A 27,508-nucleotide genomic window follows, 5' to 3' on the forward strand; every position below is an offset into this window, starting at 1 on the left:
ACAATCAGATATAAGAATGCTATTCTGCACTGCATTAATGTGCAAAGGCTCTGGAGTTCTACAGTACTCATCCAACGACCTCTTTAAATATTATAAACAAGTGGAATGGTTTAGGTAAACAACAGTAGGGTTGTGACAAACATGGAAACACTTATGGAAAGTTATTAAATTATTATTATTTATCTGAGAGACTTGAACAGCTCCAGAGCAGCCAATGAGATCTACTGACTAAATACATATTTATAAAAGCTTTAGAAACCTGTTTTATTTACTCAATGGACCAAAATGGCTTATTCAGATCTATTCTGGTCTATTGAGTACAGTAAATGTGTATTTAGGCACATAATAAAAATCCTTATGAAATTTCTTTGAAAAGTAATTACATTACCATACGTGCAGTACATTTTTCTTTTCCAAATACCAAAAACAACTGGACCATTTTACAGACTCATAACTTGTTATTAATATAAATACACACACACACACACACAAGCGTTAATTACTGAGCTGGGACATTTTTTGCAAACATGTAGCCTGGAGTGAACATTTACAAATGAAGCAGAAACCCCCTGAAAAATAAGGGTTTATAAGAGAAAATCTGGCTCAGTCTAAGCTCTGGAACCATAAACACGCTGCTGTACCAGTAATCATGTAACTGTGCAACCCCCAAACCACAGACACCAGTGATTCTTGAGAGCTGTGTTGATGGGATAAGATAACAGAACTGCTGATGAGTACTGTAGACTGTGGACTAGATCCTTAGCTGGTATAAAATCAGTGAGGTTCCATAGACTCCAAAAGATCTCTGCCAAAAGAGACAACTGAGGATTTAGCCTTGAGTTTTATTATTTGCGCCAAAGGGTAATATATTTCTCTTTTCGACTAGGATGAAGCAGATTAAAATGATACACCAATATGGTGCTTTGTTTCCTGGCTGCTGGGCCTGAGGAGATTTTCCAGAGCCTTGTTTTTCATTTTTTGAGGGTTTTTTTTTTTTTTAAGATAAAACTTTCTCTTATATGATTAACGGTCCCCTTACCATCTCCAGGCATTGCCAGCTCTACCTCCTGCCGCAATTCTTCAAGAGCGCTCCTGAAACACTTAAATCTGGATGCACACGTCTACACTACAGGCGCTATGTTGCCAAAGCTATGCCATTGTAACCCCGTAGCGTAGACGCAGACTACAGTGATGGAAGGTTTTTTCCTGTCACTGTAGGAACTCCATCTCCCCAAGTGGTGGTAGCTTGGTCGACAGAACTTATTTAATAGAGATGCGGAAGGCCCTCTTCTTGTCCGACCCCACTGGCTGGTTTGTGTGAGCCTGTCTCAAGGGCCCAGTCTGGTAGGCATGCCAGAGGCCTGTCTTCTCCCTAGTTTGTGAATTGCCCTGGGGCTTTGGCAGGAGACGGGCGTTCAAGCACCTAGAGGGAGACAGCAGGGCTCATGCTCAGAGGCAGAAACATAGGCTTCTAGGGAACTTTTATTGCAAAAACTTAGGCGCCGAGTGAGTTTAGGAATTCAGCACGAGTTTTGGATGGCACAGGACTTAGGCATCTAACTCCTTTTGTGCATCCAGGCAATCAGCACTCCATTCCCAGGTCTGCACATGCAGAATCTCCTATTTTCTAGTAGCCCTAGATAGCACATCCTTCATGACATGACATGACATGTACTAGAGCTGGCACCTTTCAATAAATGCCCTGAAGATTACACTGAAATACAAATTAAAAAAAAGTAGAGTTTACTTTTGATACTTAATGCAGGTCTTCCTCCAAGGAAGTGCTCTATGCACCATAGGAGGCAGGGTGTTCCGTGTTAATGCTGACAGTTCCACGACTGTGGCCAGATCCTCTGGTGCATTAGTGAAGGTTTGGGCTAGTACGGTTGAACAAAGCTTCCCTAATGTTGGTTTACCTGGCCAGAGGAAGATCTCCCCTGCCTATGGAGCTCTTCTGATGTTATAGACCCACTGTAGTGGTTCCTACGCCATCTCTCCATGGAGAGTAAAGGAAGCATGACCAAGAGAAAAGCGTGGTCAGGATATCCCAGTGCTCTGACACTCCCCAAGCACTCAATTGACCCATTGGGTCCATAAATTAGAGCAGCCTTCAGTGCTTTACAATCGTTTGCTACATTATCACCGCCTTTGCATTCAGATATGTAACCACGGGGGTTCCACTGGGGCACTGTGCAGCCACATCGAACCAAATGCAGGACTGAGGCCAAAAAGCTCACTTTATCCAAGATGATTATTAAACACACAGTCGATAGGAGCAGTATAATTTCTCTATTTTAGTGTTGTCATACGTGAATGTCAGTTGCAGCTCAGAAAACATTAACCCAATTGAGCTCCCTCTGGGTTAAAATGTCAATTGAAGACAGAAATGGCATTTTACATTAAAATGAAATTGGTCCTTGGCGCCTTTCAACATAAGGCCCTTTTTTTTAAAAAAAAAAAAGAGCAAATAAGTCTACAATTGAAAATATAACCTATTATTGTGTAGCAGAGAGACTGCTGGGGCCGGGCAGGGGATGGGAGGGTAAATCATGAGTCAGAAAATCTTTGACAGAGCCTATAAACTATCCTAGCTATAGGGTTTTGTCGCCTAAAGTCTGGGTAATTCATTTTACTAATTTCAGGAGGATGCTGGATAACCTGGTTTGCTGGTGAGTATTTACACACTGTACTCCATGCAGACCATCAGAAATAGCTGTTGTCAGCTTTTCATTTAACCCTTAGAATGAGGCTAGCTTCTAGACCAACAGTCAGATATGTTTAGTATACTTCATTAAGGCTGCTCAAATCAATCAGCACCTTGCAGAAGCACCTGCCCACAAAGCAGGTGTTGTACTGGACATCTCAGTCACCTATGCCAAGGTTTGCATTGGAGCAAGACATTTAAGCAGGCTTACATGGTAGAGGAGAGAAAAGGAATTTTTCATATGGATAGCAATGCACCATCTGGGATAATCAGAAACAGATGCCTTCAAGTCTGGCTGTCTCCTTGCATTTTAACCTGGCTATTGATAACAGAGAAGATACTTGAGCCAACAGCTCTTCACCTGCAAGCAAGCCATTCTATTTTAATTACTTCCTCTTCCTTCAACTCAGTCTGGGAGAGAGCCTGAGTGCTGAGCCTCAGGGCACATTGTAATCCTGGCTTTTCTACCCAGACCCTGAGAACTGGGTTGAATGGGGAGTGGTTCAAGTTTTGTGGGGAAGGATGGAGGGATTTTTGTGCTGACATTGTGGACAAATGTGTATGTTTTATATAGTGAATTGTTATTAACCCAGAGCCCTGAATGGTTTCATTTTATAAATTAAAACAACAACATGAATTGCTCCACTGCTGAGTGTTAGGGTTTCTTTAATACTGTAGTGTCTTGGAGAAGTAAAACCAGGTAGGCACACCAACACCAGTAGAGGGCTACTGTTCTTTACTTGAGAAGCTCCAGCAATCTGATCCAGACAACTTATACACCGACTGACCTCCAGCAGGTGCTGGAATTCTCAGGCTACTTTCTACAGGTCATTGTCCTACCCAAGTACTGTACAACCCCCTAAAGGGTTAATATGCACTCTTATAACGGTTCCCTATTCTCACAAAAACTGCTGTCACTAGGACAACATAAGAACAGTCATACTGGGTCAGACCAAAGGTCCATCTAGCCCAGTATCCTGTCTTCCGACAGTGGCCAATGCCAGGTGCCTCAGAGGGAATGAACAGGTAATCAAGTGATCCATTCCCTGTCGCTCAATCCCAGCTTCTGGCAAACAGAGGCTAGGGACACCATCCCTGCCCATCCTGGCTAATAGCCATTGATAGACCTATCCTCCATCTAGTTCTTTTTTGAACCCTGTTATAGTCTTGGCCTTCACAAGATCCTCTGGCAAGGAGTTCCACAGGTTGACTGTGCATGGTGTGAAGAAATACTTTCTTTTGCTTGTTTTAAACCTGCTGCCTATTAATTTCATTTGGTGACCCCTAGTTCTTGTGTTCCTTATTTACTTTCTCCACACCAGACATGATTTTATAGAATCATATCCCTCCCTTAGTTGTCTTTTTTCCAAGCTGTAAAGTCCTAGTCTTATTAATCTCTCTTCATATCGAATCATAGATTCTAGGACTGGAAGGTACCTCGAGAGGTCATCGAGTCCAGTCCCCTGCCCTCATGGCAGGACCAAATACTGTCTAGACCATCCCAGATAGACATTTATCTAACCTACTCTTAAATATCTCCGGAGATGGAGATTCCACAACCTCCCTAGGCAATATATATGAAAGCGTTCCATACCCCTAATCATTTTTGTTGCTCTTTTCTGAACCTTTTCCAACTCCAATATGTCTTTTTTGAGATGGGGCAACCACATCTGCATGCAGTATTCAAGATGTGAGCGTACCATGGATTTATAGGGACACAATATGATATTTTCAGCCGATTATCTATCCCTTTCATAATGATTCCCAACATTCTGTTTGATTTTTTGACAGCCGCTGCAAATTGAGTGGATGTTTTCAGAGAACTATCAGCAATGACTCTGAGATCTCTTTCTTGAGTGGTAACAGCTAACTTAGACCCCATCATTTTGTATGTATAGTTGGGATTATGTTTTCCAATGTGCATTACTTTGCATTTATCAACATTGAATTTCATCTGCCATTTTGTTGCCCAGTCACCTAGTTTTGTGAGATCGTTTTGTAGCTCTTCGCAATCTGCCTGGGACTTAACTATCTTGAGTAGTTTTGTATCATCTGCAAATTTTGCCACCTCACTGTACACCCCTTTTTCCAGATCACTTATGAATATGTTGAATAGGACTGGTCCCAGTACAGACAACTCTCAAGACCTTCTTCACTGAGCTTCCTCCTCCTCCTAGGATCATGTTCAAAAAACAATTTGCCCCGTATTCATTTGAAATATTGTCTTTTCAAACATTTTAATGGGTGGCTGAGATTTGGAGTCACTTCAAAATCAACAGACGTCCTGGATTCTTGTGGCTTCTTGCTCCTTAAAGAAGTTGCTTATTTCCCCTCTTTCACTCCAAGATGTCTGTAAAACAACCCAGAATGGTAGGTAGGATGTATTTGCCTCTGGGTTCTGCATTTTCTCCTTTGTACCATCAGTCCAAAGTCCCTCCAGCTGTTACTTCATTTCTTCCTTGTTTATATTTGCCACATTTGTATACTGAGCCTCTGCGTGTTTTAACACCTTCTCACTCTTCACATCTATAAATCCATCAGTTATTTCACATGCCTTTGGTAGTTCTCTCGCAAGCACTTCCTGTGAACTCCCTGAAATCTTAAATCTGCCATCTTGCAACATCTGCCGACTTCTTGAATTAGGCTTCCAATTTGCTCTTCACAGCACCACTTTGTGTAAAAGAACAATGCGTATACTGTAGCAGAACTGCGATGTGTCATTTTGGACTTGCAACTTCAAGTGGAGCCAACAGATTTCTGAGCCTGCTTTTCCATTTCTGATATTGCTGAGCAACTGCTGCATCCCTGGATATCAAATATTGGGAATGTCTGCAGTGCAAATGCCAGACAGCTTTGATTGAGTGCTTGTGGTTTGTCTGCTTCACATTCTAACAGCTCAGACATCAGCCTAACCTCCAGCATGTTCAGGTTAGGATGTGGTGACCTAAACGGGACATATTTTTAAAAACATCACCTGCATTTTGTCATCCCTGCCCTCTGGCCAGTCAGCCTCTGGATTTCACTAGGCTGACCAAAAGAATGTCAGTCCCCATGTAGCTGGAAACGTTTTTATTTTTAGGATCCCTTTCAACTGTAGGTTTTCACCAGAGAAAAAGTGTGATTTCTGAAGCTGCTCTTATTAAATATTATGGCCACCTAACAGGATCCTTCTTGGAGACAAGGCTACTCTCATCCAGAGACAATGAAAGGAGCTGCAGAGAAAAGGAACACATTTGTTTGCATGTTCAACCTGTGTTTCTCATTTTCACTGGGTGACACGAAGCTTGGTGTAGCAGCTAATTGTGCCAGGGAAGAAACCTGTATGATGAGGGTGTTTTTATTCAGCTGCCAGTACAGTTCATTCTGTATTCAAATGGAAAAATTCAGCTGCTTTCAGCCACATCCAAACAGAAGAGAAAGTAATTTCCAGCAACTGAAAATCTATACATTAAACTGTAAGCTTTATCATATGACAAGGAACATTTTTTATGTGGCCTCTTCTAATTTGTCCCCCAAATCCAGTGCTTAATTTGTGCCAGGGCTTGGCAGTTCATAGTCCTGGCACCTCTGGGCTTGCTGCATCAGTTATGAATGTAAAAAAATTGCTTGAGCCCTGGCACCTCTTTCATTACAAATTAAGCACTGTCAGAATCTCTCAGCTCTCTTGCACTGTTGGTGCATATTCCCTGCCCTCTAGGGAGTCAAGGACCTACTGCTAATTAGGCTTGCCTGCATGCCCCCATTCTAATATTTGGTTTGCTTGTAGCAGCTACCTTGTGTCTTGCTGTTCAAGGAGGTTTTTAAACCCATCTAGGGGGTTCATCTAACTCATGACACTAGCAAAGTTACATATCTGAATACTGTATAATGAAGGTTAACCGCCATGGAAAGTTACCCATTCCCTCCACCCCAACCAGACATTTTCCAAATGTGGAAAATTATCAGTTATTTGTGAGTTTAGTTCAGGGAACAACCCCTTGATATTTCTACCGATACATACAGCTTTTCTGAAGGAGCTGGATATATTTCACAATTATTTTATTGTAACCACTGGAAATGCTGGAGCAGACTAGGAATGGATTTAGATTTTCAGTGTGTGAAAAATAATTTGAGAGCCAAACATTGCTACTGGAGTTAGCATTGCTTATATTAGAAAATGGCACTTAAACTATTTGAATTCACTGAAACTGACCACTCTGGTACATTTCTGGCTGGCTCATCCTTGTCCAGAATTCCACATCTATGCACATATCAGAAGCAACTAAAGGATGATCTGCCTAAAATCAGCTGTATTGTCTGTTTAATACTGTGCCTGACACTGGCTAATGAATTGATTCTTCTACTATTCCCCCCCCCCAACCCCCAGGCTGTTTTAATTTTAAACTAAGAAATATGTCAAGTGATAATTAACTCTCACTACAGACAGGTTTGTACAAAAGTAATTAACTTCACCATTTCTTCACATTGGGAAGACCCTGACTCCAGAAAGAGTGTAAAATTGCCTTTGACAGCTGCTAGAAGAGTTGTCTTTACCTTCATTAATTTCCATCCATTCCTCAACACCCCACCTCAAAGCTAATTACTCCATTGCATCATACTTTGCAAGGGTATCGCACATGAAGGAGGAAGTGGAAATACCATTTAGAGTATTATAAGTTTACAGCACTGGTCTATTTTTTTTTTAATGTGAGCCTCACTTTTGATTATTATTGTGACCTCGTCCAATTCCCCTTCTCCTCGCAATCAGATTGCAATTTTGTGACAATATATGCCCTGAAAACATCCAGCGATGATAAAAATTCATATGAAATGATAAAACAGCTGGAGATTTAAAGTGATGTGAATTCTTGCTTCAAGCAAAGAGAGAATGATTGTTAAAATTAGTAAAATAACAATGTACAGGGCAATTTCTCCTCCTTATGACCTTGCAAAAGATAGGCATTTTTGTATAAAAGTTTTGAAGTTTGGCTACTGTTTAGGTTTTTTAAAAGGCGGGAGCTGCCATGGAATATGGTTTCCAGAGCTGGCCCGAGACAGTGAAACAATCCAAGAAATCCAGCTCCTGGGATAACCTCCAGCCCTTTGGCCATCAAGACTAAGAGCTTGATCCAAAGGCCACTAAAGGCAATAGAATGACTCCCATTGCTTGTAATGGGTCTTGGATCAGGCCCTAAGGATATTTTGTGGCCCTTTGAAATGTGCAGGGAAGGAAGGAGTGGAAATTCTTTACATTGTTTTTAAACTCTTGGGCCAATTGCACATCTAGGACATTAGGAATTGCTATCAAGTGATAGGGAATTAAATGTTACTGAAGTTCTTGGGCCCAGCCACCGTTGGTGCAAACTGGTGCAGTTCCACAGACTTCTATGAAGCAATGCACATTTACACCAGCTGAGGATCTGGTTCATTATGTTATCACAGTGGGGAAATCATTGAAATAAACACTGTACAACTACTGAACAAAATGAGAAAAATTCAGTTAACACTTATTTTAAATCAATCAATATAAATAATGCAAAACTGCATACTACCATGGAGCTGTTTATAATTAACACCTTTTAAGCAGGGTTTTAACATTTTAATGCACAACCAGTAGTCAAAATTGTGATCTTTATGGTAGTTTGTTATTAGTCTGTGGATAAGTCTTGACATGCATCTCATTTAGTAGGGTTGTTTGGACAAAGAGTGGAAGAAATCAGTTTGATTATTTCTTGGGTGGATGCCTTTAAAAAACAATTTTGACACTAATTTGTTGAATGGATGAATATGAGCAACATAAAAACAAATTAAGAGGATGACTAAATTCTTTGGGCTAGATCCTGAGCTGGTGTGTAAATTGGTGGAGCTCTATTAACTTCAATGGAGCTTTGACAATTTACATATGCTGAAGATCTGGCCCTTTAGGCTTAATATAATTAACCATACACTTAGGCACACCTTTTATACTCATCACACAGTTTCAACATTAAGGGATTTATCCTTCAAGGTGCTGAATGTCTCCACTCCCGTGAAGTCGGGGGGAGGGGGAGGAGAGGGCATTCAGAGCATCCAGAGGTTATGCAGCATCTCAGCATTGGGCCCTAAGTGCTTGTGAAAACCATTAAAGGGTATAATAATAAATCAACTGGTTGAGTGGAAGTTGATCAGGACAAATCTTCAGGCTTTAATATGGCTAAATCATGCCTGGTCTAACCTACTGGAACTCTCTATAGACCTTTACCAAAATAGTGGATACATTAGAACTGGTGGGTATGATTTATTCATCCGTGCTCAATACGTGGTGAGAGCTCATTGACATTTAAAGGTAAAACTGCCCACCCTTAAGTCAAATGCTCCTTCTCTTCATTTGGAAATGGTTCTTTGGAAACAGTCAATAGACATTTTCACAAGTCAGATGAAATGGCTTCCTTTCCTGTCTACTTATGCGAGCCCGTTTCTGATTCTGCCCCACTGTCTACCCAACTCCGAAGAAGTGAGCTTTAGCTCACGAAAGCTCATGCTAAAATAAATTTGTTAGTCTTTAAGGTGCCACAAGTACTCCTGTTTTTTTTTTCCAACTTTCTCTGTTACCCTTTTAGGCTGCTGCATCTTTGCTCTCATTCTCTCTGGGCTCAGGATTCCTCCTCCTATTTGCAATGCCTACAGTTCCTCTTTGTATTCCTCCTGAGCTGTTGCTTTCCCTTACCTCACCTCTCTGCCTACTCATTTGTTCTCTTGTCCCCGTTGTTCTCTGGCAATATGTCACTCTTTTACAAAGTACAGCAGATTTCAAAGTCAAATTTATTTTAAAAATGTATTACGTTTCCCTTTACAGCCTGTAGTGAGCACAAAGGAACTTGCAAGGAAACTAACAATTTAATCTTACTAAGGACATTAGTAAGTTTCACTTTGAAGTCCGCTGCTCAGACAGCAAAATAGAATGGATGTGTGGCCTAGGTCAGACATTGATCACACTGCATCTGGCTCAGTGAAGATGTCTATGCAATTCACTTTGAATAGGATGCTGGGATGTATTAAGCAGGGGATGGAGAACAATACAGAAAATGAGAATTATGTGACTCAATAGTGCATCCTCATTTCAAGTATTGCACACAGTTTTGGTTATACAATCATACAAAGTAGACTAGAAGTAGAAAATGTCTGGAGAAGAGCAATGGATATTTTTTAAAGGTAAGCCGCAAAGGGCTTCTTTATGAAAGGAAATTAAAATTATTAGGATTATTCATTTTACGAAGGAGAAGAGAGGGTTACATGAATAAGACTAATAGGGTATAAGCTAGTCAGTCTGTTCCAACTTTTCCCTTAAAATGAAATCTAGGGGACATTCAGCAAAAAAAGGCAATATGTCAAACTATGCCCTTATTCACCCCATGTGCCTTTTCCGAAATCCAGCCCTCCAAATTAGGTTCAGTGCCCCATATTCTGCTTTCTATTACATGAGTGCAACTCCCATGGAAATCAAAGCGAAAAGAATAGCTTAATATGTTTAAAATTGAGAATGTGGAAATATTTATTCAGCATCTAATCAACTTCTAGAATTTCCTTTTTTTCAGTTCACAGATCATTTTATTCAAAATGTAAAATTCAAATAATGGTTAGACACATGAATAAAAACTAATCTGCAATTACATTAACCAGAATTAAGATGGAAACAAATTTCCACACTTTAGGGTATAAAATCAGCAGCAGCTGTGCTCGGGAAAGAATTGCACCTCCATAGCAATTAGGACCTGATCCAGTGCCCACTGCAGTCAATGGAAATACATACATTGACTTCAATGGGCATTGGAGCAGGGCCTTAATTTCCCTTTGGTGCCAGCCTGGAGACATCCTCACATACAGGGAGCTCAAAGACTGTCCGTTTAACTAGAACTTCTACAGCTACACAAGGAAAGATGGACACAATTGACCCTTTGATGTTTGTAGAAAAGTTTTCAGTAAGTCTGGTCAAAAATATTTCCATCAGAACTGTTTTTCAGCAACCACCAAAATGGAATACATTTTTAACCACAAAAATTGTCTGCTTTCCACAGAAAATGTAATTTGTTAGTTGAGAAATGGAATCCCAGAGATCTAAGAAAAATTTCCATCAAGAACTATTTGGAAATGTCAAAAAGTTTGCTTTGCTTTATGGAACTAAATCAAAATTTCATTTCAGTTGAAAATAAACAATGTCCTTCTGAGCAAACACGGTGCCTCCCTGGAGTTGTCCTTCATGCCCCATTCTCCTCTATGGGATTGGCTCCCCAGATGGACTACATCTCACATGAGGCATCATGCTACTTGACTCCCATCACAGAGGCTCAATGGAACAGGAGAACATGGTGGAATTTTCCAAATAGAAATTCAGTTTTCAGCCCAAAATTTTCAGTTTTAATTTTTTTGTCAAAAAGTTGAAATTTTCCACAGGACATTTTTTTTTCCAGACAGCTCTAGTTTTGAGATCCTCAGATAAAAGCCATTGTGTCAGTGCAAATGGTCATTACACAGCAGACCTAAATCTCAAATTGGATCATCCTATCTCTTAATACAGACATATAATAAATGTTTCTGTGCAAGGCAGAAATCATATTCTTTTAACACCCTTCATGTCCTGTTCTAATGCCATTTTTCCTCATTGTTTTACAAACGGCATTACAGGACAAGTGATTTTGTTCAGGAACAGCTGAAGGGATTTTTAGGAAAGGAAGACATTGAATAACATGTGTGGAAGCACTAATAAAAATGTCCATCGAGTTTAGAAAATCCTTTCACATTTTTCTGTGATCAGATATATAACATCTACCATGCTTGGTAACATTCAATTCTTGACTTCTGTGCTGTTTGTAATTCTACAAACATACTTTGATTACAGATAGGCTAAATTACCCCAGAACTCGAGAATCACTTTACATAGACTGTTTGTATTGCAGTCCGACATTCTGGGCAATTCATATTGACAGATCGTATTCATGGCACTGAGACTGGCTTGGAGAAAATGAATGCGATGCAACAAAACATGCTTGTGACTGGAAATACTTATTGGGCCTGATTCTAGACTGCCATGCTCCTCATGTAACCATTTACACTTGTGTAAAGTGGGCATAAAACACTACCATAGTTATTTAGGAGCATTTTACACCTATTTTGCCCAGTGTAAATGACCACACAAGATGCAAGGCAGTGGTGAATCAGACATTGTTATTGGCCATGTCAATTTTACTTAAGAGAACTGTAGACAATATTAACTGATATTCAGGGGAAAGGGGGATTTCCAAAAACACTTAAATAACTTAGAAGCCTAACTTAGGAGCCTAAGTCTCACAGTTTTCTAAGTGATTTGAGCCTAAATCTCAATGATTTTCAATGAGATTACATCTCCTAAATCCTTTTTGAAAATGGGGGTTAGGGTCCTAAATTACTTAGGGCCAGATTTTTAAAGGTATTCCGGCACAAAGTATGATTTTTCAAAAGCACCAATGCACCTAACACTCTTTGAAATCAATGGGAATTAGAGCCTACATGCTTTTGCAATTACCACTACATGCTTAAATACCTTTAAAAATCTGGCCCTTAGGAAATTTTGAAAGTTTTACTCATGGCCTTTATTTTCATAGGTACAGAACGGAATTATTAGATTGTCAGACATCTGTTAGGATATAGATATTCAGGCCTATCTGCAAAGGCCTATACTTTAAGAATTTAGGTGTATTCTTATCACTTAGCTAGTGTTGGAAAATCATAGTGCTAATGAAGCCTTTCCGTATTAGGCCTGAGTAAACCAAAGTTATGTTATGCTTGTCCAAACTGTGTTGGAAAGCTTACAGAACTCATTAGACTGAAGGCCGTGTATCTACCTAAGTCAGCTATTTCGCTTATCAGTTTTGTTTGGCTCCCCAAGTATATGTTGGCTCCCCAAGATTATGCAGCTGTGTTCCCATGTATGTCTTCAAGATATTTAGTACAAAGGGTCAACAGATGTACCTTGTTTCCCCTTCAGAATGACAAATGTATCCTCAACAGCTGTATGTCTCTTGTAGCCCCCACAAAATGATATATGTATCCTGCGTACCCAATTATCCCCTAACAGATACATGTACAGGTTCTACAGGTCAACCAAATGACGTAGACAAACGTAGGCTAAGTTGTTTGTTACTGATTATAAAAAGGCCCGTTCGGACTTGTGGGGTTTGTCTCTCTCTTTGGCACGAGCCGAGATGAGAGCACCCACTCAGCTGACCGATCAATAAAGATAATGGTACTCGTCTCTCTGATCCTCCGTGCCTCCTTGGTGTAATTAGGTAAGCTCCGGGGGGAAAACGAGCCCTTTTGGCTAACACTAGTTATAGAGGTATAAAAGAAAGAATAAAAAATTACTGTCTGTCTGTGTAATGGCCTTCTTTTACTGTGACAGTCTGAGGCCTGGTTCTTCGGCTAAGCAGCAAAGACTGCCATAAGCTGGGAAGTGTATGGTCACATCCTCACATTCCAAACTAGTTACATTGAAATAAGGCGCTATTGGGCTATTAAGAATACAATCCTATCCTGATATTCCTATCACCTCCAGAGAAAGGGAAGAGCCTAGAAGATGTAAAAGGAAATTTAGTTTGATAGCATCCTGTCTGGCAAGAACTCACTTATCAATAGACACAGCTGGAAAACCCTTATGTCTGTATAGATGTAGTTGTAAAATCCTCACTTCTGTATTGTTTTGTATGTTTATTTGCATGGTCTCTGTCTGGGTCTCTGATTGTTTCTGTCTGCTGTATAATTAATTTTGTTGGGTGTAAACCAATGAAGGTGGTGGAATATAATTGGTTAAATAACCATGTTACAATATGTTAGGATTGGTTAGTTAAATTTCAGTAAAATGATTGGTTAAGGTATAGCTAAGCAAAACTCAGGTTTTACTATATAGTCTGCAGTCAATCAGGAAGTAATGGGGGAGGCGGGAAATGGGAACAGGGACTGGGGACGGGGGAATTGGGATCATGTTTTGCTAAAGGGGGAATGGGAACAGGGGATGGGAACAGGAACAGGGACACAGGCAAGGCTCTGTGGTGTTAAAGCTGGGAAGGGGGACACTAAGGAAGGAAACCGGAATCATGCTTGCTGGAAGTTCACCCCAATAAACATTGAATTGTTTGCGCCTTTGGACTTCGGGTATTGTTGCTCTCTGTTCATGCGAGAAGGACCAGGGAAGTGAGAGGGTGAAGGAATAAGCCCCCTAACAACATCTAGCAGCTAATATCTGCATCCTCAATAAACTATGGGCATAAAACTGTGGTTCAGTTATTTTCAGTTGTAAAACTGCCCCAGGAAAAAACAAAACAAAAAGAACAAACAGAAAGTGGTTGAACCTTATACCTTGTTGGCCTGAATTTAAAAAAGAATCACAGTAATATGTGGTTTCATAAGGGGTTAATTTCAAAGCACATAACCTCACATTTCTTTAGGGGATCTCATATTCAGCATTGACTCAAAACTGTCAGTCAAGAGAACAGACTGCTTTGTTTGGGCTGCAGCAAACCTTCTTTGGCAGTTTTGGTACTTTATATCTATATGGATAAATAGCAACAGTACTGGAAATGTGGTTATACTGATAACCAATGTGTTGTGAGGTAACATGAGTTATATGAATAAACGTCTTCAGCCGTCTGTAAGAGTTATGTAAAACCTCCATCTGCCTAAGAGATGTCACTGTCAAGTCTGAGATTTCAAAAGTGATCCATGTTGGCCTAATTCTGGTCTCACTTAAATCAATGGTAAAACTCTCATTGACTTCAGCAGGAGCAGAGTTAGGCCAATGATGTGCACTTTTGAAGATGCCTACCTAAGTAATTTCAACCACCTACAATTTATGGGTATCTGATATAGCTTGCTATCTTGATTTTTTTTTAAAGGAGCGATACACTTTTTAGCAAGTTAACTCTTGAGTGCCAGCTACTGTCAAGGCAGATACATGCACCTCAGCCAATCAGATTTCTCCTTTAACAACGGTCATATAACAAAAATACATAACAAAATCTCTCTACTGTTTCAGTTTGACCTACTTTCTTGGGAACCTACAGAACCTTATACCTTGTTACACAAACCTACTTATACAAACCTACTGCAAAGAAAAACAAAAGCTCAATATCTGCCCAGATGGCAACATACATTTTAAATTGACCTTTTATTATCCACGATACAACAAAACCCATGATGGTTTACAACCTGCTTCTCAGAATTCTGTATGTCTGGAGCAATTAAGGAAGCTACCAGAATGAAATTAGGGAATTTATTAATCTGTTTAATGGATGACTGTTACCCACTTCACATTATACCAAAACAGATTAGGCAGGTGACTGAGATCCAGAAAACATCTGCTAAACAAAATAAAAATTAATGATAAACAGAATGAGTTCTTTGATAGCTGATTTTCCTCCATCTGTCTATAACAATAAAAGAGCTGCTAGAGACAGCTGCCAATTAGTTGCTAATTCAAAAACAGGAAGTGGGATCTGAGCTCAAGTAGCAGTACACTGGCATGACTCTTTTATTTAACATTTATGTACCTTTGAACAAACTTTCTAATTGCTATAGCTGTTATTACCCATTTGGTGATGTCATCCCCCATCACCCTCTTCCTTCTTTCCTGGAGTCTATAGCCACTGGCTGTATCCACGCAATTGTGGACGCATGTTAAAAAAATCTAGTGATGATCAGTCAGTACCTCCTGACGGCATTCTCCCTTTCCTTTTTAAGCCCTGGATGGTCTTTATTCACAAAACAATCAGGTAATTGTCTGTGACATCTTGTTGATGGTCTGGAGAGGCAGCTGACAAGAATTAATTTAAACTGGCCACTCACTGCATCCATTGTGGGTCCCCCTGTCACTGCTAAAACTCAGAATGATGTTACCAGTTCAGGTGAAATGCTGGTTTTAAAAACACCTGTATAGATAGACTTTAGTGATTACAATAAGTAACCTGCTCGCAGACCTAATACTCCCCTGTGTGCTGTTTAGTATCACACTTTTGCCCAAATCCTGAACCAAAGAGAGAGAAATTGCATTTGTGGCAGTACAGGGACGTCAGAGCATCACATGTTCCATCTTTACTTCTAACCTTCCTCATCCCAACCTTATAATATTCTCTTTCCCTCTTATACAACTGGGCCACCTCCCCAGGCAATCTGTACAAAACATCCTCCTCCTTTACAGTTCCAAAACCCCACTAAACTATCAGGTACCTTTATGTATTGCTTTCAACTAGTCGGCTCATGGGGAATATTCTGGCATCACGATTTGGGTAAAAAAACCCAAAACTATAGGCAGGTATCTTTTGAGAAATACATTAAAATGGCAACTTACATGAGCAACAAGGATAAAAGGATTTTCAATTTAATTTCAGTAAAATATAATGGGATTTATTCATAGAATTTAAAGTACTTTTAATTGAATAGATAAAAAGCATTACAGAGAGCTATCTTCTTGTATATACATGGTACCTTTGTGCCAGCTCATGGGAAGATGGATATTTACTTGTCCTAATTATTCATAAAGATGATGTCCACAACAAGCTGGTGATCAATGCCCACCTCTGTTATTTTCAAGACTGCCTTAGTGGGAGTATCTCCAACACTGACATTTCCTTCCTGCAATGGAAATTCTCAGAGCACCAACTGCAGTGGAGTTGGGACAAGTGATTCTTTTTTCTCCATAGCAGATTTCAATGTCTGAGCCTGAATCCCATAGTCAGCTAGTGTGTTTTTAAGTGACACTAGGAGGAAAGAAAAAAAAACCCATCTCACACATCCCCAAGGCTCTGTCATGCTACTTGGCATTAAATTCTTTTTCCATGAAAACATCTGGAGGTGGGTTTTCATAAAATCTGAAAGACAAATGTTATGAAGCAGGCTCTTGAAAATTTGGACAACAGTAGCCTCTTTCAAGTTTGTAGGTTCACGTTTGTTTCAACGTGTTACCTCAAGATCAATCAACAGAGACAAACAAATTGGGAGGAAAAAAACCCTATATTTTTCCTACCTTTTCTTCTTGTGCCTTCAAAGCTTCTGGATTCCTACAAGGAAAAAGAGAATTTTTTTGTTTTGAAGTATACAGGAATAATTCATAAGTAGCATAAACACAGACCCACTAAAACATAGTCCCTGTCAGAGTGAAGTGCTTATGAGGCTCTAAGCAATAACTAAACGTCAAGTATTTAATGGATCAGTAGGTTATCCATCAGAGTCATCATTTTTGATCAATTACAGTGAAAAGCATAAAACCTTAATTCAAATCAATATTTTTTTTCCCTTTTGGGTTACAAGATCGCAGATCAAAGGGATTTTGTTATATTAACTGTTTTGGTTTTACTTGTAAAACAGATACCAATCCTGTAAAGACTTATGTGCTTAGTTTTGAGGAAGTGAATAGGCCCAGATGAATTGATGGCATTACTCGTATTTATAACTAAGGATGTGATTAAGTCTTTACAGGATCAGCGCTGTCAACAGCATCTCTTGCAAAAACATTAATTACTGCCATTTCTAGGAAAGCTAGCTTTCTTATATTAATTTGATGTATACACAACAGTCACCAAGAGACCTACAGTATATTCCCAGGCTATATGCCATCTCTTGAATCTCAACCATAAGTGGGTATGTAACAGACCATCTAATTTAAAGCTGAGCTAATAATTCATGACTACACACAAACATATTTTCATGAAAATTTCCAAATAAATACCACCTCTAACAACCAATACCTGAGACTGAGGCACTGGGGAGGATGCTGAGAGAAACACAAGCTACATCCTTTATTTACTCTGAGTAGGACTCACATGACAATGGGACTGCCTGCCTGAGTAAGGGCTGCAGAATCAGGCCCATTGATTGTAACCTTAAAACACAAATAAAGCCAACTCGCAGTGAGCCAGGCAGGTCTCTGCATGTTCTCATATGGTGATTTATCACTTAGACTAACAATATTGGTGTTCCCTTGAGACAGCAAAGATTAGTGCCAGATGCTGACTACCACCAGCTTGGAAGCAAAGATCCCAATCCTTCCTTTGTTGCACCTACTTGTGCAGTAAAATTCTTTTTTGATGATCCACCCTAGATTTTGAGAGCTAGTTCTCCTCCCTCTTACATCTGCTGCTGAGCTCTTGGTTGTAAAGATGCATTGTACATCTGAGTTCCTCGATCCTCTGACATAGGCTCAAAGTCCTCTGTTCTTACAGATGGTGGCCTCTTTAACCTCATTTCATTCCCTTAGCACTCACTGTTCATATAAGTTTATTTATCTAAGTGTGGAAATAAGCAAAGTTTACTTCTTTTCTTCCTCAGAGTGAAGTAGCTTATGATGCTTATGATGCTTATTCTGTTTTCATATGGACTTTATTGTTTTCATTTGTAAAGTAGAGTGGTCTACATTTAGCCAAAGTAAAATATAGCACCACATAGCTAATGCCATGTCCACATATACCTACAACCAGATGAAGGCAGGGAACTCCTGCCATATGGTAAGATACCAAGACAGTGCACTCTAAAATCAAAAAGATGTTGAAACTGAGAGGAAAAACAACAGAAAAACAGGGTATCAGAGTGATGACAGGTGACAGTACCTACGAAGTTAAATCAAACTTAAGATGTAGTGGACGACGTTATTAACAACCTCAAACTAGTTAGCAGGAAAATTTAGTATTGGATCGAGTTATGTTATATAACGAAGCGGTACTATATTTAGTCATATATTAGATACATACAACTTTCTACTGTAGATGATAGTGTCTTGTCTTCATCTATCTTAAGGGCATAAGAGTTCCAAGTCAAGGTGGTTGGAAATTTGCTGACAAAAGCAAGTTTCTTTGAAAAATGCTGATTTGTTGAACCAGAAATTTCTTGTGACAGTCAGTCAGGTTTGACAAACTTGCTGAGTCACGGACAGAATTCCCTGCCAGATCAATAGCAGGGAGCCTTGCTGTGCAGGCTACTCCAGGTCTGGGGACTCTGGCACATAGGGACCACAGTGCCAGATTAGCTAGCCACTCAGACTGAATCTAAGTCCTGAGTTTCAGCCAGCTCTGGCTCCATATTTGCTTATCAACTTAGTGAGAGAAGGTCCCTTCTAGTGGGTCCAAATTTCTCCATCCTCTGTAGAGAATTAAACCATTGCATTCACAGAGCAGGCATGGTGAAACCCAGCTTGACTTGGAAATGGGTGACACAACCAATATGTCCTGTCTACTCTGTGCAAAGCAATTGTTACTATTAACATATCCATATATGTATAGCCAGAAACAATTCTTGCCAGGTGTCTAGCTGCTGTGTAGACATACCCCAAGTAACAGAGGATCCTTGACAAAGGGTCATTGGAAACAACTCTCACTTCAGACCTGACAAATTCGTCCTGCAGAATATTTATCTATAAAGAGTAACATTAAGGTATCTACAGAAGGCACATAACTTGTCAAGACTCAATCATTGCAAGAAGCCTAGATAGATGATATATAAGGAATAACATATTAAAATTTAACATATGCTTTATGGACTTGGAGTAAAAATTAGTCACCAGGGTAATGTGTGTTGGAGATGGCCCATTCAAGCAACAGGAGTTATTACCCCTCCCTAGTCAGCTGATGATGTAATACAAGGTTCTATTGTCTAGCTTTGCTACACGATGAACAGTCAATGGAAAACCATCAAAGAAACTTGTAAATGATCAAAACCACTTGGAGGTGAAAAGGAACATAATAGCAGGCAGGAGACTGCCCTGGCTATGAACAAAGGCAAAAGGTTGTTTCAGTATAACAGAGTGTAGAGAAAGGCACTCAGTATTCATTCATTGAGGAAACTTCTTAAGGAGCGGGGGGGGAGGGGGAAGAGAGGGGCCTTCATGAATGTTTGGATCTTGGTGCTTGTGAAACCAGTTAGTTCTGCAACAGAGTGAAGTTAGGGAGGGGGAATTACTTTATTATAGAGGAAAGGAGACTACTGATAAGTCTACACTTATCATTTGCATTTTATTATTTTGTTTTGTGTTGTAACAATTTTCCTCCATCACTTCTCTCTTATTTCTAGTTCAATCTTCATTCTTTATTATACAACCCTACTTTTGTTCCACTAAAAATGCTCACAAATGCTGTGTGGTTTACAGAAGTGGTGGTTTAAGGTAAAACCAATAAATTGGAGTGTGATGCTGACAGATCAGCTAAGATCAGAGCCCTTGCGCAATTCACTAGTGGGTGAACTTCAAAGGAGTGTTAAAATACCTGGACAATTCACTTGTTAAAATGGATGTTAATTGTATTTGTCTTCATCTACCTACATCCTGTTTGATGTACACCAGTGTAACTAAATTAACCTGTTGTTGCTATATCCTTTTTCATGTCCTGTAACTCTGTAATTACCTTTATATTATGTATATTACTCTACTTAATTAACATTTGGTCAAAAGGCCTGAATTTAGTGTTTAGAAGTTAACTTACTTTATATTCGGATGATATAAAAGCTAATGAAGAATTTTTCCTGGCTATCTCATTATGTACTCTGGTAATTGCATAACCTTAATTTAAAGTGTGTTTGTTTTAAGATAAGAAAGAACTGGATGTGAAAGCTTCATGAAAACTGGCAGTTATATAAACTGATTCAGGTGGGAACTTAGGATGTGGTCTAAACTGAACCTTGTCCTTGTAGAAAACTGCGTATGGCAGAGCAGTGACCAATGTGTTCACTCCCATCCACCCCCAGTGAAGATGATGGCCACTAAAAAAAAGCTACCTTTGCTGAAAGGCATAGAAGCAAACAAGACACCAAAGGTATGAAAGGAGGGTCCATGAGAACAGACAACACTGAATTCAAATCCCATAACGGTGCTGGATCCCTGATGGGCAGAAACAATCTAACTAGCCCTTTCAGGTTGTGATAGGGTGAGTAAAAACATTCATTGATTTGAGGGAGAAACACTGAGATGGCCACCAGATGCACCCTAAAGAAGCTGAGGGCTAGTAGGCGACATATTATGATAGGCTGCCCAGATGGAGAACCATTTCCACTTCCACAGGTAAGCAGCTTTTGTGGGAGGTTTTCTGCTGTTAAGGAGAACATTCCGGACTGCAGCTGAGCAGTGAGCCTCCTCTGCATTTTACCAGCGATAAACTATGCCATGTTGTGCAGCATTTGAGGATTTGAGTGCAGTGCCCGGCTATGGTTCTCTGTGATGTGGTCTCTGGTTATTAGTAACAGCAAAGGTTCTCAAGTCAACAGCTTGCATAGGTCTGAATACTATGGCAGTCCTGGCCAGGCTGGCACTATGAGGATCATTCTGCCATGATCTTGTTTCAGCTTGAGAATGACTGAGGATCAGAGGCACTGGTGGATGTCCATATAAATAGGTCTTTGTCCCACAGAAACAGGAAAGCATTGGATATTGATCCACGGCTGCGACCCACCCTGGAACAGAAATGGAGACACTTTGAGTTCCCAACAGATCCGCCAGTGGAAAAATCTCTATGTGGAACACTGAAGCTAAAATGACTGTGTTGAGGAGGTATTGAAGATGATATTTCGTCCTCGTGGTAGCCAGAGTGTAGAGACCCAAAGACTTCTAAACCACTTGAGTTCTTCTGCATGTGCAAAGCCTCATCTGTTTTAGATGAGCACAAGGATAGGTTCTCAATTGTGCGTCATGCCTTCAAAGGAACCCCTGAGGACTACAACCAGGAGGAACAGGGCATAATTACTGCCTATGCCATGGCTGCAGAATCTGTTGTGTCCAAGGAGGCCTGCCGAACTGATTGAGAGAAGAGGCAGCAACAAGGCACTGAAATCTGTTCTTTTGGAACCTTCCAGCAGTTTATTCCCAAATTGAGAGACTGCCTCCCAGTTAGAATAGTCATATCTTGACAACAGTGCATGACGATTGGCAATATGGAGCTGTAAATTTTCTGCAGAATAAATCTTTCTGCCAAAAAGATGGTGGCATCTTTTTCTTTAGGGTAGCCTTAGCTTAGTTTCCCTCCTTCACTGCAGCCACAAGTAGGCGAACTCAATTGGGATGTAAGTAAAACAGCGCAAATCCCTGGAACAGATCCTGGTATTTACATTCCATTCATTTGGCCACACTCCATTAATTTGGAATGGAGGAAGCAGTTTGCCACAGTGCTTTGATGGGATGCATAATGGCATCATTTTTAGGCAGGGCTACCTTTCTTGCCACAGCAGGATGGAGAATATCAATCAGTTTTTAAGTATTCTCCTCCACTAGCTCCATCTGAATGCCAAAAGCAGCTTTCATTCTCCAAAGAAGCTCTTGATATACCTTAAAGTAATCAAGTACTGAGGAGGACGCCTCTGGTATCTGAGACTTGTCAGCTAATGAGGATGCATTAAGAGAAGGCAAGGGGAGAGTGCTCCTAAGGGTGGTCCTGTGGAATCAGGGTAGAGTCAAATCTTGTACTTGACACACTATAGGCTAATCAGAACAGGATCTCAGTACCATCAGAAGAAGACTCCCTCCCAAGGGATCTGGTTGCAGAAGATAGTAGCTATGCTTATCTGGATGCTGGGGGCATCCAATAGGGCAAAATGAAGGGGCTGATACAATACTGAGGCCCAGGCATGTGTGGCCCAAACATCCCAGTCCCTGGCTGTACTCTTCTCAAACCTACACAGATGAGTATGGGAATGGGACTGCAAGAAAGCTATGGACTCTTGGTATTGTGAGACTCGAGAGTCTACCTCAGAGTCTGAATCCTACAAAAGAGCTGACCTCTTATGTTTCCGAGGCCAGGATTGTTCTGAAGTCCCAATAATGGGGATCTTCAGCTCCTATCTGCAGGCAAGCTTGGGAAGCACTCCAGGAAGGAGTCATCAAAGAGCTTCCCATGGATGACCAAAGCGGGGGTGTTCCAACACTGGTCCATAGGCAGTCTCCATCAGGATGTAGCAGAGGTGCTCCTTCCTCAGCTTCTTCATCATGGGGCTGGAAGCTGTGAAAAATTTAACATCTGTCTCTAATATGGCCTCCCCTAAGCTCGAGACAGCACAAATGAGGGTCATTGATAGGCACAGGCTCCCTGCACCTAAGCAAGGTTTGAAATCCTGGTACCATGGCGTAATGTCCCCTAGGACCAGGTGAGGCCCATCTGACCAGGGGAAAGAAAAGCTAATAACATTTTTTTAATAAAATAAGAAATAAAGACACAAAAAGGAAAAAATATCAAATGTCAAATGATGAAAAATGAGTATCACTAGGAAGCAATCAAGTAATGAAAAGTTTGCTCACAGGGAACACAAACGTTCTGACCACACACGGTAATAGAACTGAAGGAGAGGGGGCAGCTCCACCCTTTATTACTGTGGCTTCAGAGCAGGAGCAGCTCAGATGTGGACAGGGCTGTCCTATACGTATTATGAGGGGAAACTCTCCAGCACCAGTGCACAGAAGTGCACACACACCTACAGTGGAATGGACATATGCAAGCACTCAAAGAAGAACTTCTAGTTTAAACCCCTGGAACTTTGATTAAAGCTGTGACGATCTGAGACTATTGAGACCACTCTAGTTACCAATGCAAACACATCTCTGTCTCTGTTGTTACCTTGTCCTCTGTCCTATTTTGTCTATTTTTTTTCCTCTCTCTAGTACTTAGGTAATATATGATAGTAAGATCTCTGTGGTAGGGGATGTTCTTGTGTTACTTCTTTGTATAATGCCTAGTACAATTGGCCCTAATTCCTGATTAAGGTTCTTAGGGATTCCATAATAGAAAAAACAAAATAATGGTGTATCCCTCCTTTGGGGAATATTGTCCATATGCATCCAAGGATTAGATTTTTATCAGTAAATGCTGGTAAATAGCGATTTGACTGTATGCACGCAAAACAATGAAAAAATATTTCCATCTATAATCATCAAAATTTACAGACAGGCACTGTAAGAAAAATACTGCTTGAGATCTTACAGAGGAAAATCCAGTGATTTAGGCTTGTTACAAATGGACTAGGGAATGAATAGTATATTTTTAAAAAAGGTATGATTTGTTGATTTCAAGATATTTACTTTAATATCAAGTCAAAGTATACAATTTGTGTTTTAACAGTTTATAAAGCTTAACTTTTAAAATCTCACTGTATACTGTCATTAAATAATTGTTTCACCCTCCCATAATTTCACAACTGTGAAAATTTAGAGAGAAGTCTAAAAAAGTGCTTAAAAATAAACATTGATATTATCTGTCAAAACTATAAAAAACAAAAAACAAATTCTGCCAAGCCTGATTATCCAACATTCAAGTTGGACAGACTTCAGAAACGACTGAGTATACGAAAGACTTCCAACTATAAAAGTTTCTAATCCCAAATCCTTTTTATTCCCCCACCCGAGGCAAACGTTGCACTGAACCTTATGGGAAATTTGTTCAAATGAAGGCTACAGGATTTGGAGCTTTGTTAGTTATAGGTTTGTGTGCAATATATTCAGTAGTATGTGACAATTCCTTCAGTGACACCTTCTTCCTCTTCTGGTAGTGACACCCCTTGAAGTAGAGGTTCCAACCTGAACTGATGTCGTAGAGTTGTAGAATCTTGGCCAGGTTCCTTAAATAATAATCCTTAATGAGGCTAAAAGACTGGTTGGAAAATTCAAGTGCACTGTTAGAAACAGATTATCCTCATTAACTAGAGTGAAGGGACATGCAAATCAGACTAAGAGTTGGCCAGGCTCATCTAACTCCAGGCCAAAGTAGAAAAAACAGCTATGTTTGGATATTTCCTTATAATATTCAAATATAATTCTCAACAGATACAACCTGTGTGATCTCGAGGGATGTCTAAAATGGCAGCCAGGATTAGGATAAGAGACTTTTTAAGCATTTATTCTGTTTATACAGTGAAGTTCTGAAATACGTAGACAGTTATACTCCCAAGGGCTTCTAAATGCTTTTCCCAATATTGCTGTTTGAGAGATGAGGCACAAGCTAGAAAGATCTCAGATATATTCCTATATCATTCAGTTTGTGCACATATAGTATGAGCAAAAATGAAAAGCACTTTTAACTTTACCCTGGAGCCCTGCCTTTTAACAAGTTGTTTGAATTCTTCATAGTTTAAAGGTTTAGCGACTGTAATAGTAATAGAACCATTACGTTGATCAAAATAAAATGAAGACATGAAACATTTAGAAAAGTCAATTCCCTTTCACCCACTTTTTTGGTATATCAGTAAAAACAAAAACAGGCTCTGTGAAATTTACATGGCAGCTCCTTTTCTTCTTGTAACATATTGGCCTTTAAGCTACAACTCTGATTAAACCTAATATTAAACACAAACAAATGCAGGCAAAAACGTGTGGTGGAAAAGTAATAGGAAAATGTGACAGACTTCAATCCATCATTCTTCGTTAACTACTAGAACAAGGGTGCTTTACGCTTTTAAAAAGCTTGAGTTAAATCATCTCTTTCTATAGAGAAACCACAACACAAGAAAAACTAAGACAAAATTGAGCCTGGTTAATAGTGTGGAAGAGCAGACTCAAGATTTAGAAACCTACATAAAAAACTTTATTAGAGGGAATGTTCAGTGAGGTAGGGCTTGGACAGAGGTCCCAGGCTTTTGCCACTGAGAATGAGAAGAGGGGCTTTGGACGGTTTTCAGTGGGGCCACAGCGGGGCCAGAATTCAAGTTTATTTTATTTGCCTGCTGGATGCCTGACCTCGGGCAAGCCACTTTTCATTGTGCCCCAGCAAAATGTAAATAGAGACTCTGAAGCTGACAGGCAGGTGCCAGCCCATGTGAAATTCTCAGGACAATTCAGTGGCATGTGAGTATCAACGGAGATGTAGATTGCATTGTTTTCATCTGCCTGTATCCCGTAGTTTGCTATTACATTACTAGTACATTATGTATACCCTGTATTTAAATAACCCTAGATTAAAGGTGTGTTAATGAAAAGTGTATTCTTTGTGAAAATTAATGGAATATTACTTGTATTGTTCTCACATATCTATTGCTATGTAATGGTGGGTATTTGAATTATGTATATCTCTGTAGTTAAATTACTCATCAAAGAAGATGCTAACTTCAAAGCAGGGCCATTGAGTTCACAATGGAAATTCACAGACTCATTCTGCATTCCTTGTGCACAGTCAACAAAGGAAGGCACACGCGGGTACAGATGCAGTCAGCTAGCTTTCTGTGTGATGGAGATATAAAAGGTGGATTCAATGAAAGATCCTTCATCTTTGAACTGTTTGGACACTGACAGGGAACCGTTCCAGATGCTAGGCCGCGATCCCCCGAGTTACGCTGGGTGACCCTGAGAGACATTTGGAAAACTAGCAGATTACTACATCTCAGCTATCATTTTGGACTCACGTGTTAATGTGTTTTACCTGCTTTAACCTCTCAATAACTCATTTATTTTTCTTAGCTAACACATCTGTAGTTAGTTTACTAGAGAATTGGCTACCAGTGATGTTTTCAGTGTAAAATCCAAAGTATCAATTGATTTGGGACAAGTGACTGATCCTTTGGGATTGGGAGTACCCGGAGGTGGTGTAATTTTTGGTTTTAATAACCTTTGATCACAAAGTTTAGTTTGCCTGGGTGGCAAGACTGGCTGAAGCGTCTAGGAGGACTGTCTGTGACTGGTATAGTGATCCAGGAATTCACATTTGTTACTGGCTTAGTGAAATCTAATGACAGAACATACCACCAGTTTAGGGTGTCTGTCCTAGTTTTCTAACAGTCTGCCCTGAGATATAACTGAGAGTGCCTGAGCCTCTCCAGACAGCATGACAGAGGCAAACACACTTCCTTTATAAAGCATATTAACATCTATGGATGAAAAGCCCTATGTAAGAGCTAAGCCTCAGTATATAATAGATTATTAAATCTCATCAGGACAGATCACCAATAAGGCTGGTTTAAATGGTTGAAAGCCTTGTACCTGTTGCTTCCAGAGGTAGAGAATTAGAGCAGACATATTCTAATCTCAGTTACTCTAGAGTAAATCCAGAGAAGGTCCACAAAGTCAGATGTGTCACAAAGGTGTAACTGAGATCAGACCTTAGGTGTTCAACCACCTCCTTATTTAAAAAGCACTTCACCTCTCTTTAAAGCATTTATTATTCTTCCTCTTAAGTAAAAGCACAATAAAGTTTGACAATATACTAGTGCAGAATCAAACTACTTTGACAGAAATGACACTAAAGTACTTGAATGCATAGCCTGAGGAAGAATAATTTTCCACAGAAGCTGTAAAGCAGATGGTTACAAATGAGCCTTATTTCATGGGCATCCTTTAATGACTGCAAATTTCTTTAACTAAAAACGTAATTTTATCACAGCATAAATCATATGTTTTGAAGAGGGGAATTTGTTTCAGATTTTTCATTCACTCTACCAAACCTTTACATGAATGTGGCTTGCAAAGCATGTTAAATACCATTTATCTAATACAATACAACAGCTTTAGTCATCAAGGTTAACTTTTAGCACCTATTATCTTCCTTTTTAATGACAGTTAATTAAACTAACTTAAAATAAAAAATGCAGTTCTGTAAATGTCTAATTTAACTGTGTATTTGAACTGCATAATCATTGTTTATGCTGAAATCAATGTAGTATGTATCATTATTCACAAGGCATTTATCTATTGGAGGGCTGCCCTTTTGGAGGACTAACCAAACTTATGACTTGAAAGTAGATGTAGTGTCAGTAAGTGTGAATCACTATTACTACCTGAGATGGAAAAAATGTAATGGAAATGGGATATTTCTTCAGATCGCTTTTCCCCCCTGGCTACTGCAAAACAGCTTTATTTCGCCTGAGCAACTGTAT

At 39.8% G+C, this 27,508-nt stretch overlaps 1 protein-coding gene across 3 annotated transcripts in view; it reads right to left on the bottom strand.

Moving 5' to 3' along the window:
* FSTL4 (follistatin like 4) overlaps nucleotides 1–27,508 on the bottom strand; it is an 816,966-nt gene that overhangs the window by 386,807 nt on the left and 402,651 nt on the right. For all 3 annotated transcript variants that reach the window (XM_045028515.1, XM_045028516.1, XM_045028518.1), the window contains one exon: nucleotides 16,713–16,746. In XM_045028515.1, the coding sequence (XP_044884450.1) occupies nucleotides 16,713–16,746 (34 nt within the window). The remainder of the gene's footprint in view (nucleotides 1–16,712; nucleotides 16,747–27,508) is intronic.

This window comes from Mauremys mutica, chromosome 8 (assembly GCF_020497125.1).
Source record: "Mauremys mutica isolate MM-2020 ecotype Southern chromosome 8, ASM2049712v1, whole genome shotgun sequence".
Taxonomy (NCBI): Eukaryota; Metazoa; Chordata; order Testudines; family Geoemydidae; genus Mauremys; species Mauremys mutica.